At 57.7% G+C, this 17,930-nt stretch overlaps 1 protein-coding gene across 1 annotated transcript; it reads left to right on the plus strand.

Moving 5' to 3' along the window:
• Positions 1-5,909: 5,909 nt before the first annotated feature.
• On the plus strand, positions 5,910-13,414 carry LOC101098631 (tripartite motif-containing protein 10). Its single transcript, XM_011282020.4, has 7 exons — positions 5,910-7,091; positions 8,049-8,144; positions 8,672-8,902; positions 9,435-9,457; positions 9,729-9,844; positions 11,475-11,507; positions 11,843-13,414. The coding sequence occupies exons 1-7, from the start codon at positions 6,663-6,665 to the stop codon at positions 12,358-12,360; spliced, it is 1,446 nt and encodes a 481-aa protein (XP_011280322.2). The 5' UTR covers positions 5,910-6,662; the 3' UTR covers positions 12,361-13,414.
• Positions 13,415-17,930: the final 4,516 nt, after the last annotated feature.

Here is a 17,930-nt window from a genome sequence, read left to right on the forward strand (position 1 = left end):
CTCTGCTCCCCTCTCCTGCCCCTCTGCAGCATCTCCCAACCTCAGCTGCTGTCCCTGCCTGAGCAATCCCTCTCCCATCCCACGAGGCAGGTTGTGGACAGCCCCCCACATGTAGCAGGACACTTGCCAGCTGCTGGCATTTCTCCAGCTCCTCGGCCTCGGCTCTGTGCCTGGCAACCTCCTCGGAGAACTTGGAGATGTAGTCTTCTCGCTCCTCGCAGACCTGCACCTCCAGCCCCCTCAGCCTGGCCAGCAGGAGGCCCCGCTGTTCCCTCAGCTCCTGCTGCAACTTCTCAAACACGGCTTCTACCTGCTGCTTCCTGATTTCGATGTGAGTCTGTGAGAGGCAAAAATACAGACGTGGCCAGGAGGAAGCTCAGAAGCTGGGTTCCAGGAGGGTCATCGGTATTCTTACTGTTAAGAGTGATAAGGACTAAGTCTCTTGTATAATATGATGGGTCTCAGGGTAAACTTAACGTGATGAGGGCTATGTTCTTGTCCTACCTGGAGATTCTACCCATCATACACATTATATCCTCCGAGCCACAATGAACTTTCACACTAACCTCACCCCATCTCCCCTGGGGCCCAGGGGAGATGGCAGTAGTCATTAATCGGAGAGCCACGCAAGCGAAGGAAGTGAGGTTACAGGCAACGCAGAGTGTGTGGCATTGGTCTTAGCCTCCGACATTGCCTCCTGTAGGGCACACTCTGAGGGGGGCACAGGGATGCTGGAGATCCCTTCCTGTCCCAAAACTTGTCTCTTGGTCAGGGTACCAGAAATTCTCATACTGCAGCTTTCCTCTTGGATAAATAACCATGTAGCTGGGAGCAGGGAGCCCCACCATTCACCTACCGTGTCCAGGGACACCCTCATGGTCTAGGGTCAGCCTCACGGCCAGACTAGAGGGCAGACCCTTGTATACACTTCCTGGCCCCAAGCTTCCCATCTGAAGGCGATGCTTTCAGGCATTGAGACTGGGATGGGAAGGGTTGCTGAGGGCCAAGGTTCTACAGCCATGTCAGCGTGAACGTGGGCTTTGCTGTGTGGCCTTGGGAGCATCACTTTCCTGGACCTCAGCTTTCTGCTCTGTAAAGTGGCTGATAAGTGGATCTTGGGCTAGAAGTCATCAGAACCATTTCCAGCTGTGATGCTCTGGGATTCCAAAACCTTGACCCCAAATGCCCTTGTGCACACATAGGGAAGTGAATGAGAACAGTTTGCCTCTTCTCACCTGCCAGGCCCCCAGTCTGCTAAGAAAACCCCCAGAGGACAAGGTGCCCAGAAGCTCTTTACCAGAAGCATTTGGAACTTCTGGTCTTCCCGACTCTTTATGTCCTCAATCTCTTCTCCCTCCACCCTCAGGGCTTCCAACTGAGTCCTGACACCGTCCTGTGGGGAGAAGAATGGGCAGAAAGGGGTGACTTAATTCACAGATACAAGTTGTCTGCTGGGTCCCAGGCACACGGCTGACCACCGAGGGATTCAGCGGTGGAAAGGGCTGACCTGAACAGACCAGCACCTGAGATGAGTCAGTCACGACGAAACTGGCAGCCGAGGTGGGAACACAAAGGGCACAGGGGGGATCTCAGAGACAGAAAGCACGTACAGTGGGTCTAGAGGGGTGGAGTGTACTGTGTGTCCCTGGACTGCACACATAGAAATTGCTGAAATGGTTTAAAAAGGAGTAGGGGGAGAGAGAGCAGTGTCGGAGGAAGTAGCTAAGTTAGAAGGAGCTGGAAGCAGGAAGGAGCAGGTGCCCAGCTGCCAGTCCAGCTGGATGCTCAGGTCCTGGGAGGGGCGGCTGGGAGATGAGGGGCACGAGGGAGCCACAGGAGGGTTTTGAGCAGGGAAGCAACGTGGTCTGCTGTGTGTTTGCGGAAGATGTACCTCGTGGAGGGTTAGAGGGTGATCGGAGACAGAGAGAGCGGAGGCAGGGAGCACGTCCGAGGCCGTCCAATGTCTGGGTGAAGCACTGAGAGCCTGGACTTGGTGGCGGTTGTGGGGATGAGGCCGAGTTAAAGACCCAAGAGGTGCCTCTGAGAAATCGCTTGCAGACCTGGTGACTGGATGATGAGAGAGATCTGGGGGCAGACAGAGGGGGCAGCCTCCCTGAGACTGGATGGGCCAGGTCATGCCCACTCTCACAAGGAGGAGCCCTGCCTGCCAGTCACCCTTGCTGGCCCATCCCGCCTCATCCCTCTGAGTCCAGCAGCCAGGGCTTTGCGAAGTCTCCAGTCTGGGTCCCGGGAGGCCTGGTTCAGCCTGCACACAGTGGGTGGATTGTCCCAAGGGCAGCCAACTCATGCTTACGGTTCTTGGCGTCCATCACCGAGGGGCCTCTGAGGCTGGAGTTGAAGTTCCTGCAAGACTGTGAACAGCCACACATCCAAGTGACCCATGGCCCTCTCCGTCTGGAAGTGTCCCCCGTGTCCCTACACTGGAGTCCCCTGATGTGCCAGCCGGGGCCTTCACCTGGACCCCTATCCTGTTCCCTCCACTACGTGTGACCAGACACCGTCCCACCCCCAAAGGCCCAAGGTAAAGCCATGCTTCTTACCTGGTTGGGCTGGCAGGCCCCGTCCAGGAAGCCCACGGCATGGGTGTGGTGGGAGGGGCCCTCTCGACAGCGCATGCACAGGAGCTGAGCATCATGTCCACAGAAGAAGCATACCTTCTCCCCGTGTTCCTCACAATGCATCTCCTCCAGAGTGCCCAGCGGCACGGGGACTGTGACAGGGTCTGTGTGCCCCTCCTCCTTGCACCATGGGCACAGCAGGACCTTGCAGGAGGGCTGGGCCCCCATCCCAGAGGGCAGATGAGGCACGGCCAGCAGGAGGTGTGTCCACAGGTCCTTTGTGGGGCCTCTTGCAGGCCGGACAGGTGGCCTCCTCGTGGGAAGGGGCTGAGGGCATCACGGTGCCTTCCCCGGCCTGTCCACTGAGGCCTCTGCCTCAGGCCACATGAATGTCCTTCCCCAAGATGAGTCACGTTTGCGTGAGTCACTGAGGGAAGACCACGGGAGGCTGAGACGGGGAAGCCACGTGTGCTTCCCCGGAACCACCCATCAGCTGAGTGGGTTCAAACTCCAGCACCCAGCATTTCCCAGCCTGGTCAGCCTGCTCTCTGTTCCTGGGCTGGGGAGCCGAGCACGGTTTCCTGGAACCACTCCCTGGACCACGGAGGGTGGAGAGACCTGGGAAGAGACTCCACTTCCTGTCCAGCAGAGCAGGTGGGAGCCATAAACCTCCGGCTCTGAGGTGTGTCCAGGGCGGCAAAGTCCATCCTGGGGCACGAGGTGCTCTCGGGGGCCCCTCCTCTGCCCAGGCTGGCCTCCTTGGCTTGTGCGCCCTGCCAGCCCCAGAGCCAGTGTCCCCAACAGGATGACGCTGGGTCACGTTGTGCTTCAATTTTACTTTCTAACTTCAGGCGAGAGAAGGCGAGAAACTGCAATACGAATGATTTGTATTGATAAAATTTGCAAAACCCAGCCCCAAAGGTAACAGACATTTGTGTTGGCTTAGTATTCTCATATTATTGTGTCCAATCTAATACCAACCCTTTGGGACAGGGATGATTACTCTCTTTTTACCGAAGAAGACATGTGAAGTCACGAAGCTGGGAAGCTGTGGGGCTGGGATCAGTCCTGGCCTCCAGTTCGGGCCTCCTTTCCTGGCCTCCTCTCCCGGCCTCCTCTCCCAGCCTCCAGTCCCGGCCTCCTCTCCCGGCCTCCAGTGCCAGCCTCCTCTCCCGGCCTCCAGTCCCAGCCTCCTCTCCCGGCCTCCAGTGCCAGCCTCCTCTCCCGGCCTCCGGTCCCGGCCTCCTCTCCCGGCCTCCAGTGCCAGCCTCCTCTCCCAGCCTCCTCTCCCGGCCTCCAGTCCCGGCCTCCTCTCCCGGCCTCCAGTGCCAGCCTCCTCTCCCAGCCTCCTCTCCCGGCCTCCGGTCCCGGCCTCCTCTTCCGGCCTCCAGTGCCAGCCTCCTCTCCCAGCCTCCAGTCCCGGCCTCCTATCCCGGCCTCCAGTCCCAGCCTCCTCTCCCAGCCTCCTCTCCAGGCCTCCTCTCCTGGCCTCCAGTCCCAGCCTCCTCTCCCGGCCTCCTATCCCAGCCTCCTCTCCTGGCCTCCTCTCCTGGCCTCCAGTCCCAGCCTCCTCTCCTGGCCTCCTCTCCCAGCCTCCTTTCCTGGCCTCCTCTCCCAACCTCATCTCCCGGCCTCCAGTCCCAGCCTCCTCTCTCAGCCCCCTCTCCTGGCCTGCAGTCCCAGCCTCCTCTCCCAGCCTCCTCTCCCGGCCTCTAGTCCCAGTCTTCTCTCGTGGCCTCCTCTCCCAGCCTCCTTTCCCGACCTCCTTTCCCAACCTCCTCTCCCGGCCTCCAGTCCCAGCCTCCTCTCTCAGCCCCTTCTCCTGGCCTGCAGTCCCAGCCTCCTCTCCCAGCCTCCTCCTCCGGCCTCCTCTCCTGGCCTCCAGTGCCAGCCTCCTCTCCCGGCCTCCAGTCCTAGCCTCCTCTCCCAGCCTCCTCTCCAGGCCTCCTCTCCCGGCCTCCTATCCCGGCCTCCAGTCCCAGCCTCCTCTCCCAGCCTCCAGTGCCAGCCTCCTCTCCCGGCCTCCAGTCCTAGCCTCCTCTCCCAGCCTCCAGTGCCAGCCTCCTCTCCCGGCCTCCAGTCCTAGCCTCCTCTCCCAGCCTCCTCTCCAGGCCTCCTCTCCCGGCCTCCTATCCCGGCCTCCAGTCCCAGCCTCCTCTCCCAGCCTCCTCTCCCCACCTCCTCTCCTGGCCTCCAGTGCCAGCCTCCTCTCCCAGACTCCTTTCCTGACCTCCTCTCCCAGCCTCCTCTCCCAGCCTTCTCTCCCGGCCTCCAGTCTTAGCCTCCTTTCCTGGACTCTTCTCCCAGCCTCCTCTCCCGGCCTCCTCTCCTGGCCTCCAGTCCCAGCTTCCTCTCCCAGGCCCCTCTCCCGGCCTCCTCTCCCAGCCTCCAGTCCCAGCCTCCTCTCCCGGCCTCCCCTCCCGGCCTCCTCTCCCGGCCTCCAGTGCCAGCCTCCTCTCCCAGCCTCCTCTCCCAGCCTCTAGTCCTGGCCTCCTTTCCTGGCCTCCAGTGCCAGCCTCCTCTCTCAGCCCCCTCTCCTGGCCTCCAGTCCCAGCCTCCTCTCCCGGCCTCCAGTCCCAGCCTCCTCTCCCAGCCTCCTTTCCCAGCCTTCTCTCCCGGCCTCTAGTCCCAGCCTCCTCTCTTGGCCTCCTCTCCCAGCCTCCTTTCCTGGTCTCCTCTCCCAACCTCCTCTCCCGGCCTCCAGTCCAACCTCCTCTCCCAGCCTCTTCTCCTAGCCTCCTCTCCCGGCCTCCTTTCCCAGCCTCCTCTCCCGGCCTCCTCTCCCGGCCTCCTCTCCTGGCCTCCAGTGCCAGCCTCCTCTCCCAGACTCCTTTCCTGGCCTCCTCTCCCCCAGCCTCCTCTCCTGTCCTCCAGACAGGTGCTCCTCCTGAGCCCCAGGCCCAGGTGACGGTCAAACAACCGTGGTTCTTCATCCGATCCCCTGCGTCCTTGGATAAAACCAAAGAAAACTCCCACTGTCACACGGACTGCTCACCCCTTCCCACCGGCCCGCCCCTCCGGAGGGTGCAGCCGTCAGTCCCCTGCGATGGCCAGGCCTGGAAGTGTGGCCAGTCCCAGCTGAGATGTGCCACAGTGTAAAATACACTCCGATATCAAAGACTTAGCACCAGTTAGAAAGAGCACAAAATCTCTCATTTCTTATCTTTAGAGCAATCACGTGTTGAAATGATAGTATTTGGGGTTAACAAAACATTAAAATTAATTTCACTTTTTAGAATATGGCTACTAAGGAAGTTTGCTTGGCTCACGCTGTATTTCTACGTGGGACACACAGCTCTGAGTGCATATTATGGCCGTCCACCTTCCTCCTGCTGCCTTGGGCAAGAATAACCCAGCTTTGCCCAAGCCCCACACTGACAGCATGGGTGTCATTGGGCTGGGGGGTAGGAGTGTGGGGTGTGCAGTCACCATAAATGAGTGCTGGCCGCTGCTCTTTTTCTCTGTCTCCCCCACGGGGGGTTTGGTGCAGCCTCCTTGGAAGCCTGTGGCAGGCCGCTGGGGGCATCACTGGGGAAGCTGTCTGGGCTGTGCTGCCCTGAGCACCGCCTTATCTGGGTCCCGACACCCCCTACCTGCCCACTGCTTGCCCTGGGCCCGCTGATACCTGTAATCTCCCTGGGCACAGCTGGCCACGTTGCAGGGGCTGGGCTGGCATCTCTGCTCTCTGACTCAGTCTCCCTCCCACCCCCAAAGGAGGGACCTATCTGTCAAGTGTGGGCGGCCGAGATAGCAGCACTGACGTGCGTGTGGATGAACAGGAGGGAACGCTGAGCCCCAGGCTGCGGACACCAGCCCAGAGAGTAACCGAGGTCACCTCTGCAGCTGCGGCTCTTCGTCCCCCCTCTCCTCTGCTGCTTGTCCGTCTGGGACCGTCACATCTGTGGCTTTGGGACAGGGACAGAAGACCCTGGGTGTGTAGGCGGATGCCTTGCCTCTGGGCACGTGTGTGTGCAGGTGACCATGAGGGTGCCCGTGCGTGTGTGAGATGTGCCGTGTGTCCTGACCGCTTCCCCAGCCAAGCAGAGAGGGCGACCTTGAGGAGCCAGTGGGCACAGCAGCACCATGGCCTCGGCCGCCTCTGTGAGCAGTCTGGTGGATGAGGTCAGCTGCCCCATCTGCCAAGGCACCCTCAGGGAGCCGGTCACCATTGACTGCGGCCACAACTTCTGCCGCGGCTGCCTGACCCGCTACTGTGAGGTCCCGGGCCCGGAGCCAGAGGAGTCCCTCGCCTGCCCGCTCTGCAAGCAGCCCTTCCGCCCGGCGGGCTTGCGGCCCAACTGGCAGCTGGCCAGCGTGGTGGACAACATCGAGCGCCTCAGGCTGGCGCCCACGCCGGGCCTGGACGAGGAGGACGTGTGCAAGGAGCACGGGGAGAAGATCTACTTCTTCTGCGAGGACGATGAGACGCAGCTGTGCGTGCTGTGCCGTGAGGCCTGGGCGCACCGGGCCCACACTGTGCGCTTCCTGGAGGACGCAGCCGGGCCCTACCGGGTAGGAGTCTGTCTCCCCCACTCTGTCAGCATGCAGGCAGCTCCGGGTGCAGGGTCGGTGTTTGTGCGTCCGCACGTTCTGAGCTGTTCACTCACGGCCGACATGTAGCTCGGTGAACGTGCACCGAGCGACGGAGTGGCCATGACGTGAGAGTGTGTGTCCGCACACAGGGCCTCAGGACACAGGGTTTGTATGTGAGGGAATGAGGCCCAAACAGTACGGAACAGGCAGGAGTGTTTGCGTGTTCACCAGTGCGCGTGGGAAGGGGGGGGCGGCTGACTGAGTGTGTAAGTGTACTGTGGGAGTGGTCATGTCTGTGAGTAAATGCATGTTTGCACGCAGGTTGGGTACACGTATGTGGGGTGCAGCTTTATCTTTCATTAAATCTGAGCACCTTTGAGTCACTCACACACTGTTTCAGCAAACGTGGGTGTGTGCACGCATTGGACGGCGAGGGTCCTAACTGTACTTCCGAACGTACACCTACGTGTGTGTACCTCTACCCAACTCTGTTCTAGAGCAAGCAATGTTTAAAACAATTACGGACTATTCTCACATCATCCGAGTTTCTTCTCCCTTCCAGAATCACACGCAGGAAATTGACTGTATTCACAAGAAAAGGTTGTTTGAATTCGTTTCCTCAAGATCAGGGAGAAAGTGGGAATACTTTCAAAGCAGGGCTTGTCGAGCTCAGGACAGTCCCACAGACAGCTTACCAAAGGCGAAACAAGTCGGGGTGCTTATCCTGAAGACAGGAAGGCTCAGGGGGGGAAACCAAGGCACAGCAGGTGCTGGCACAGGTGAAGAGGACAGCTTCGATCACAATTCTTGGAAAGCGGAGCAAGAAGAAAAAGACCCCTCAGGCCACCAACCCCTGGAGGCAGGGGGTTGGATGGGATGACCCCTCTTTACAAGTCGATGCTTCCGTCTTAAATGGTTCATGCTCCTTCTCTCCAGGAGCAGATACAGAAGTGTCTTGAGGGTCTAAGAAAAGAGAGAGAAGAGATTCAAAGAATCCAGGCAAGAGAGAACCAGAGGACCCAAGTCCTGCTGGTAGGTCCGTGTCCCTTCCCAGACCCCTTTCCTCCGTCCGGACCCAGGTGGCCTGGCACGGAGGGCTTCCAAGTCACTCTGCGTGTGAACCCTGACTCCCTCGTGCAAATCTCTGTCCCGAATTTATCTTCCTGTGAGATTAAAGTTGTCATGACCTCATGGAATTGCCATAGAACCGAATGAGATTTTGTGTATAATGAGCTCAGTGCCGTGCATAGAGTGCACGTTGTGAAGGGCAGGGGATTGGGCGTCCCCATCACCTCCTCATCACCTCCCCTCGGGCACGTGTGCGCGTAGAAGCCCCGGCGGACGGGGCGACAGCCGTGCTGGGGGATCAGTGCAGCCGCGGGAGGGATGCCGTACTGTCTAGGGACCTGGGGGTTGGGGCTCTGAGTTTCCACCAAGCCCCGGAGGGCATGAACCTGGGCCAGAGGGAGAAGGCAGTGAACCAAGGAAGGAAAAGAAAGCTGAGGAAGGGAAAGAAGGAAGAGAAATGACCCCCCTGGCCTCTCCTCCTGCCCCTTCAGTCGCAGGTGGCCACCAAGAGGCAGAAAGTGATTTTCGAGTTTGCGTATCTGAGCCAGTTCCTGGAGGAACAGCAAAGCGTCCTCCTGGCCCAGCTGGAGGCGCTGGATGCGGACATCTTGAGGCAACGGGAGGAGTTCGACGTGCTGGTCAGTGAGGAGATCTGCCGCTTTGGCAGCCTGATCTCAGAACTGGAGGAGAAGAATGAGAGGCCAGCGCGAGGGCTCCTGACGGTGAGGCCTGGTCCCACGTGCTCGCCTCTGAACCCCTGCACCTGCACCCCCTCCCTCACAGGCCTTTGACTGTTCATCCCACTGCCCATCGGCAGGGAGAGCTCTGTTCGTGCCGACCTCTCGGGTGGTTTGTGAGGGTCCAACAGGAAAGTGCGGCTGAACGCGGCACTAAGCATCGAGTGCTTTGCAGGCACCAGGAGCTCTTTCCAGGGCATCCTGTGCCATGTCACCCCCACTGGTCAGGAAGTTCTTCCCGGTGCATTTCACTTCTGCACACAGGAGGGAAGACACGCGGCTCCCTGCTGGGGGTGCTGAGAAAGCAGGGGGCCTGGGCCTCCAGCCGGCAGCCAGGTCGCCGAACTGTATGGATCCATAAGATACAGGGCTTGGTGTCTGGGATCCTGATGCCTTGTAAACCCTAAAGCTCTGTGACTCTGGGATCGGGGGCCCTTTGCCTACCGGGGAACACGGTGTTTGTCTTTTCTGGGTATAAGGAAGTGGGGACTGATCTGCTCTCCCCTCTTTCTCGCAGGACATCAGAAGTACTCTGCTCAGGTGAGTCGTGGGCTGCCCTCCCCACTCCCGCTTGCGCACAAGCACGCTTCACCCCATGTCTGCACACGGCACCCTCATGTCAGGGGCAAAAGCCCTCAAATGCATGTCCACACGCAGCTGCCGAGAGTAGGTAGTGGAGTCCATCCCAGAGGAAGAAGCTCTGCCCATGGGAACTGCACCTTCACGCCTGGTCGGCAGGCAGCCGGCTGAGTCTGGGGACATTGCCATGGGGAACGACGATTCCCAAATCCCGACCTTCGTGTGCCCCTAGATGTGAGACCAGGAAGTGCCGGAGACCAGAGGCTGTGTCCCCCGAGCTGGGCCAGAGGATTCGGGACTTCCCACAGCAGGCCGTCCCACTGCAGAGGAAGGTGAAGCTGTTTCTGGGTAAGAGGACCCGTGAAGCCTGGGCTGGGAATGCCCTCTGCGTGGCCTGCCCCATGCTCGAGTGACGTCTGGCAAGGCTTATGCCCCTCTCCTGTCTTATCCGCACATCTTTATAAAATATGCTCGTCAGTGGCACCTGGGCGGCTCAGTCAGTTAAGCGTCCGACTTCAGCTCAGCTCATGATCTCACGGTCCGTGAGTTCGAGCCCCGCCTGGGGCTCTGTGCTGACAGCTCAGAGCCTGGAGCCTGCTTCAGAGTCTGTGTCTCCCCCTCTCTGCCCCTCTCCTGCTCATGCTCTGTCTCTCTCGGTCTCTCGATAATAAATAAACGTTAAAAAATTAAAAATAAAATATGCTTGTCAGGATAACGTGACAATGAGAAGAGATAATGAAGATGAAGATTTCTGAAAAGATTTAACTGATTGGAAAAATAATTAAATAAATCTGATCTATTGGCATTAACCATTATAAAATAATAATGGTTAACAAAACCTGTCATTCTCAATACTTTAAAAAAGAGGCATGATAATTTTTTTTTTAATTTTTCTTAATGTTTATTTTTGAGAGAGAGAAAGACAGAACACTAGTGGGGGAGGGGCAGAGGGAAAGGGAGACACAGAATCCGAAGCAGGCTCCAGGCTCCCAGCTGCCAGCACAGAGCCTGACGTGGGGCTTGAAGTCACCAGCTGCAAGGTCATGACCTGAGCCGAATTCGGACACTTAACCAACTGAGCCACCCAGGTGCCCTGCATAAGTTTTTCTTATATAAAGTTTACGTATTTATTTTGAGAGCGAGACAGGGAGAGAGCAAGCGGGGGAGCGGCAGAGAGAGAGGGAGAGAGAATCCCAAGCGGGCTCCAAGATGTCAGCTCCGAGCCCGACGTGGGTCTTGATCTCACAAACCGTGAGCGTCAGAGGCTCAGCTGACTGAGCCATGCAGGCTCCTCTGCACGATAAGGTTTTGATGGTGAACACTGCTCATTAATAACCAGCAGCACTATTTCTCTCTGCCCTGCGTGGCTGACCTGTCTCCCTCCCCTTCCTCCCACACGGCTGGGCACACGGGTGGGAGACCCCAGAAAGGTTGTGGTGACGAGAAAAGGTGTGAATGCTCAGAAGCGGGTCAGGCCTGTGGCTCTCAGCCCACACCCACAGGACATCAGGAACGCTGCCCCTGGTCTCTGAACGGCCCGCCCGGAAGAGGCCTGCACTCAGTCCACCCTACAAGTCCGCCCAGAGGACTGGCAATGAAGAGCATTGTACTCTAATCAAAGGCTGGCCGTTGCCTATTCCAGAAATCATTTACAAGGAAAACAAGAAATAAATTAACCCCTTATCTGCTCTTGGAGTAGACGTTTCCGGAGCACCTCACATGTCCTGAGCTCAGTGAGGTCTACCCAGGGCAAGGGCAGTGACCCACGACCTCACCCTGGGATCCTGCTAGGAGCCCATGTCCTCGGCCATCCGAGTCGCAGTCAGGCTTTGGCAAGCGCTGCAGGGATCTGAGGCCAGGTTTTGAACCACTAAACCTTTGTCCCTTCTCTCTCTGGGGCTCAGTTTCCTCTTTGTGAAATGTTCTGTGGTTTTGTGAGACTAAGGGAATCTCATCTTGTTTCGCGTCCTCTCTACAGAGAAACTCTGCTTCGAGTTGGACTATGAGCCAGGTGAGCAGCGGGTGTCAGAACGGGAGGGCATGGGAATCTGAAATCGAAACGGAAAATTTTGCAGGGCTCTACGCTGGGCATGGCCAGAGTCCCCTGCCCACACGTGAGGAGGGGGGAGAAAGGTTATATGGGACTGGGACAAGGTGTTATCAGGGAAGGCTTCCCGGATGAGGGGACTCTGATCTGGTTCTACAATTAACAAGTGACCCGGTGACACACACACTGCTGTGCCTGATGTGCACAGTGACTCCAGCAGGTGGGAGGGAGGGCCTTCAGGTCTTCTCTGGAGGTGCTGAGTGAGTGGCCATCTCTGTCCCTCCGGGCTTTCCCCACAGCGTGCCTCTCTCTGGACCCCCACACCTCGCACCCGAAGCTCCTGCTGTCTGAGGACCACCAGCGGGCTCAGTTCTCCTACAAATGGCAGAACTCGCCGGACAACCCAGAGCGTTTCGACCGGGCCACCTGCGTCCTGGCCCGCGGTGGCTTCACAGGGGGGCGGCACACGTGGCTGGTAAAGCTGGACCTGGCCCACGGGGGCAGCTGCACGGTGGGTGTGGCCCGTGAGGATGTGCGGCGGAAGGGGGAGCTGAGGCAGCGGCCCGAGGAGGGCGTGTGGGCCGTGAGGCTGGCCTGGGGCTTCGTCTCAGCTCTGGGCTCCTTCCCCACGCGGCTGGCCCTGGAGGAGCAGCCCCGGCAGGTGCGGGTGTCCCTGGACTACGAGGTGGGCTGGGTGACCTTCACCAACGCTGTCAGCCAGCAGCCCATCTACACCTTCACTGCCTCCTTCACCCAGAAGGTCCTCCCCTTCTTCGGGCTCTGGGGCCGAGGCTCCAGCTTCTCCCTGAGTTCCTGAGAGGGCACGGCTGCCCTCCTCCAAGTCCAGGCTCACCCGGGGGAACAGAAATGTGTCGGCTGAGGACTTTGCAAGGACCAGGGCAGTGCCCTGCAGTCTGCTGACCCACCTCTCTCTGGGACCCCCAGCAGAGGCCAGCGCATGCGGGGGGAGGACCCTGGTGAGTCCCAGGTCTGGAGCTCTACCCCAGCCTGAGACCAACCGGCTGTGTGATCACAGGCAGGGCACAGGCCTACGTCACGTCTTCTCCCAAAAACATCAGGTTCGTTCCCTCACACCCTCCAGAATCATTTAGTGTGTGCTGACCGTGAACCAGGCAGGATGGCAACCCCTGGCGGTCTGAAAAGGAAAAGGAAAAACTTCGGGATCTGAAGGAACGCACACACCAGACAGAGGACATGGGAGTGATGGAGGCTGGGGACGGGCCGCCCTGGTGGTTGGGGAGCTCAGAGGATGGGCCCTGGCCCCCCGGGAGGGCTTTCTGGAAAGGACGGCTCTGAGAGATGAGTGTGTTCAGAGGGGGAAGAAGGGATGGCTGACTGGTGGCCCCAGGCCATATTGGGCCGCAGTCCTTATGAGACACTGACGCCACTGAGGCCTCCCTCCACTGGGGGGCTCTTTCGCCTGAGACCAAGGTGTGGGCCTTGCTGGGAGGCGAGGCCATAACCCACGGACCCTACATTCCCCTGCAGAGAATCTTACTCCACTCTGCTGATCGCCACCTGGGGCCTGGAAAGGGTGGGCAGGGGTGAGGCTTAGCTGTGGAGCCAAGATGCAGGGGTGCAGAATAGCAGGTGGGGGGGGGCGGGGTGCTGGGTAAACTGCACCAGAGTTCACACAGCTCCAGGCATCAGGGGGAGAGGAGGGAGCCAGCTCAGGGAAGGGCACGTGCAGGACGCCAGGAGAGACCAGGCCGCGTGGGGCCACGTGGTACGGGGGATGCCGTCCGGTGCGGACCTGGGACAGGCACGAGCACTAGAGTGTGGAGAAGGACTTCAGTCGCCCCGGGTGGAATGTTAACTCCTGTGTGCAATAAAAGCATTGTCTTCATGCATTTTAGTCACTGTCTTCCTTTCTGCCTGGACATAGCCCTCACCACAACCCCTTAGTGTTACCTGTGTTCGCTCTGCTTCCATACCAACTAAATGTTGGGCCACCTCCTCACTGGCGCCCAGGTCGGCAGGTGGAAGAGGCAAGGGCACCGGGAGCTGGAACTGCGGGGGGACTGATGGCTCCCTCCGGGCGTATTCATAGTGTTTCATATAAAATGTTGTATATTCAAAACAACGGACACATAACAAGTCTCTGTATGATGATAATACACATCCAAAATCCCAACACCCGGGGTTCCACCAGAAAGCGGATTGTGTTTTTCTGTTTATTTTTACTGGTGTTAGCGGGGTCCCCACCTGCGGGGGGCCTGACACGCATCACGCCCCCTAACCTTGGCCACTCCACAAGGCGCATCCCCTTCGTGTCCCGTCTTCAAGGGAAGGAAGCCAAGGCCTGGTGAGTTTGGGCTGTGTGTGCAGCAGAGGTGGTGCTCCCAGGGCCGTAATGCTCGTCTGACTAACGGGTCTTAACCCCTACACGGCACCGCCCTGTTCCAAGACAGGTGCGGTGGGTCCCGGTGAGCAAGTCGGTGCGGCCACAGTCCGCACGACGACTGGGACTCAGGACGACAGGACCTATTTCTCATGCTGAGCAACACAACCACTCGTGCGTGAAAACGCTAACGCTGCCGCTCCGCCCCTCACCCCTGCTGGTGACGCTTACCTGACCTGGAGGGTGGTGTCCGTGCAGGGGAAGAGGGTAGATCCTGAAACACGGTGACTCCGTGAAGCTCCGTGCTCTGCTTGTCACAGATCTGCTCGCGGGGTCCCCCCTCGAAGGGCTGATGCTCCGCATCACCTCCTCCAGGACCCCACAGGTCTGCACCTGAGTTTTCACAACTTACACTCCACTCCACGACTAAGAATGGAGGCTCTCTCAAGTTAGTGCAGAATACCAGGAAAACAGACATGCAAAGAAGGAAAATGGGATTTTCCACCCCAGGCCTCATGGGAAGGTACGGCTGGGGCGCCGGGAGCACAAAACCAGGCCTCAGAGCACGGACTAGAGATTTTAAAATGCTGATAATAATAATAATAATAATAGCAGACACACGCAGCCCTCCCTCTGGCCTGTCACCACATTGAGTATTTTATACGCTGACTCTCACCACAACCCTGCAGGGTCGGCCGACAACCGTCCCCGACGGGCAGGTGGCTAAGGGCAAGCGGGCACATCCCATGGCGCACACTAGGGCTCAGGTGATGTGGCTCCACGTCCACGCTCAGGGCCACCACCCAATACTGCATTTGTGTGTCTGGAACTGCTAGAAAAGGACATGAGGCCCAGAGACAGGGCGACCCTGGGGCCACTCAGCAGGACGTGTCACCACACTTGCTCCAATACGTGGCTGCGTGCCTGCTTTCTTCCGCTACGGGTCCTCTGGTGCCTAGTGACATGTTCATCATGGTCCCACTTTGAATTTCCAGGAGAACCTGATGTGCAATGAATTATCATCCCTCACCCCACAGGCTGGCCTGGCCATGCCTCTGCTGGTCGGGCCAGCGGAGGACAGAGAGCCAGGCAGTCACCTGCAGGGGGAGTGAGACCCTGAGGCCTCCAGCCTCTTCCCAGCCCTGGTGGGATATTTGTGGACAATTCTGTGTGACATTAGTCCTAACCATGATGCAGGTGTTCTCAGCTGTCACCTGCAGGGCTACTCTTGGCTAACGTCCTGTTCCCTGATTCCAGGTCTCCTGTTCCTCTGATTCCTACAGCTTCCTGCCAACTCACTGTCCCCTCTCTTTTCTGAACATCCACACCAGAGCCTTCTCAGGCCCCTGCCCCAGGTCCCCTACTCCCTGCCCCGACTCCATGCCATGCAAGAGTCAGAGAGGTTTACCTTAAATGCTTCGACACCACATGAGGGTCAGAGGGCATGATGTGACCCAAGTCTCACAGCCAGCAAACCCCAGGACAGCACCCCTCCCAACACACACACCAGGCTGTTCCAGAGACACACAGGGGCCAGAACAGGGAGCCAGACCCCCCCCTACAGATGCTTGGAGGGGGCCCTTCCCCAGACTCCGCGAACTTCACCGGACCTGCAGACAGTCTCTCCTCTTCCTGTGCCCTTAGCCAATGATGTTCCGCCATAACTTTTCCTAGCTTCAGGTTCCTGTGGTGGAACCACTTCTAGAGAGATGTACATGCCTGTGTGTCAGCCCCAGAGAGGCAGGTTGCTGGAGGGGGCAGATATGGGGGCCCTGAGCCCGGGATGAGGAAGAATAAAATTCTGCCCAAAACCAGAGAGTCCTAGAGGCGCCAAGCTTGGGTTGAGAGGACCAGAGCTCACTGAGTGGAGGACGGTGGGGTGAAGGGAGCAGAGCTCACTGAGGGGAGGACGGTGTGAACAAGCAGTGGGTAATTTTTTAAAGTGTTTACACAAAGAGAACTTAGTAACAGAACATTTTCCCCTTGACTCAGGGTGTTATTCTCCCAACACCTAAATGCCATGTGCTGATTCCCGAGACGCTTCACCCCAGGGAAGCCAGTCTTGCGGGACTGACTTAGCAGTTGTGCAGCCTCTGGTGCCGGGTCCCCCCCCGCCTGCCGCCCCAGTCCTGGTGATGGTAGACCAGGGCCTCTGTGGGACACAGACCCACAGCCCGAGGAGGCTCAGCCTCTGTCTGAATCTTAAATCAGCATCTCGTTGGGTCCCTGTGTCCCTGGAGCTTGGGACATACTCAATGGTTTCTGTTCCTAAAAAAGTTTGCTTCCAGGTTTTCGATAAACAAAAATGAAGAAGTCTGGTGCTGATATCGACATAGGCCTTTAAGAATTAAAGTAGAAGGAGAAGGTGGGGGTGTCGCTGAGGGCTCTGGAAACATGCTTTTCATAACCCTTTTTAGATCGGTTACCAAAGGCACAGAAGACCCACAAAGCCGTGGTGGTGATGCTGTATGGTACGGGGACAAGATCACACAGAAAACAGAAGAAGGCAGAGCTTGCAGACAGACCTATGTTTACAAAGGAGGTTGAATTTCGGATATAAATCAGTGAGAGAAGGGACAGAATCTGGACAAGACCACGTTGTGAAAACTGGCTTCCAACAGTAGAGAAACATCCAGCCAGTTCCTCCCTGGAGCCGTATGTGAAGGTCGCGTCTAGACAGGTTAAAGACCCAAGTGTAAAAGTGAAACTCTTAACGTTTGTAGAAAATAATGTTAGAGAACAAACTGTGGCCTGAGGGTAGGGAAAGACGTCTGAAAAGGAACCCCAAAAGCACAAACTATGAGGGAGTCATTTGATTACATCAGCATCCAATACTGCGGTCCAGTGACAACAGCAGGGACAACGCTAACAGGGAAAGGCCAGGCTGAGAGATGATACCCACACGTCTGAAGCCAAAGAGACTCAGGTGTGGAATATAAAAAGGAAAGCCTACAAATCAGTAAGAAGGCAGGAACCCAACAGAAAAGTTTGCAAAGAACACAAGTAGTTAAATCACAGAGGAGCACCCGGAAATGCCCACGTGCGTGTGAATGGACACGCAGACTCACCAGTGATTAGACAGATGGGAACTAACGCAACAAAACTAACAAAGAGCAGACAGCTGAATAACGGGGGACGTGGGGACACATCTGTGACATACGGACCACCCAGCAGGCTGGGCACAGCTGTGCTGGTGAGGGCACTGCCCTGCACACACCTTCCTCTGTGCCCCAGGGGCTGGTTTCTGGGTAGACGTCCCAGGAGCTCCTAGGCTCACAGCAGCATCACTGTGGTACCAGGGACATGGGTTCATGTCGAGCCCAGCCCTGGGAACGGGGGAGGGCAAGGTGACAGATGCTCGTGGACACGGGGACCATGTGACACGCAGAACGTGGGCTGACCCTAATAATGTGCAGAGTAGAAACACAAGAGATAGGTGAGCCTATGGCAGTATTTTGTGAATTCAGCACGCCACACAAAAGTACATTTTTCCAAGCCACCTACAAATAAAAATCCAGCAAAGAGTTGCCACGGGCAGGGGACGGTAATTAAGCAGAAAAACAAGTAAAACAAGACGACAGTTGTGGGCTGGAGATAAGGATGTGCTGCTAACTGAAGAGTGTGGCTTCATTTACCACATCCTCCCACAGAGGTCAGAAAAATAGATTTTAGATTCTTTTGTTCCTGTCGCCTGTTTATGAGGAATGCCTTTTATCTTTACTGTTTGTTTGTTTTTTTTTTTTTTTTTGGTCTCATTTCTTCTTGTAAACTCTCATTGCGTTGGTGAAGAAGGGATGTGCGGGTGGGGGTGGGAGTTCAGAGGTGACTTCGGCCCGAGTCTGTGGGTGAAATCGAGGTCAAGGTCCAGAGGTCGGCAGAGATGTCCAAACAGGGAGACGGAAAATGGCAGTGGGCAGAGGTGACCGGGATGCTACTGGGTGTCACCCGCGGATGGCAGAGCAGAGCTGAGGTGGGCGGGGAGGGGTCCATGTGAATGGAAAGCTCCAGCAAGCCGACAGACCTTC

Source organism: Felis catus, chromosome B2, assembly GCF_018350175.1.
Source record: "Felis catus isolate Fca126 chromosome B2, F.catus_Fca126_mat1.0, whole genome shotgun sequence".
Lineage (NCBI taxonomy): Eukaryota > Metazoa > Chordata > Mammalia > Carnivora > Felidae > Felis > Felis catus.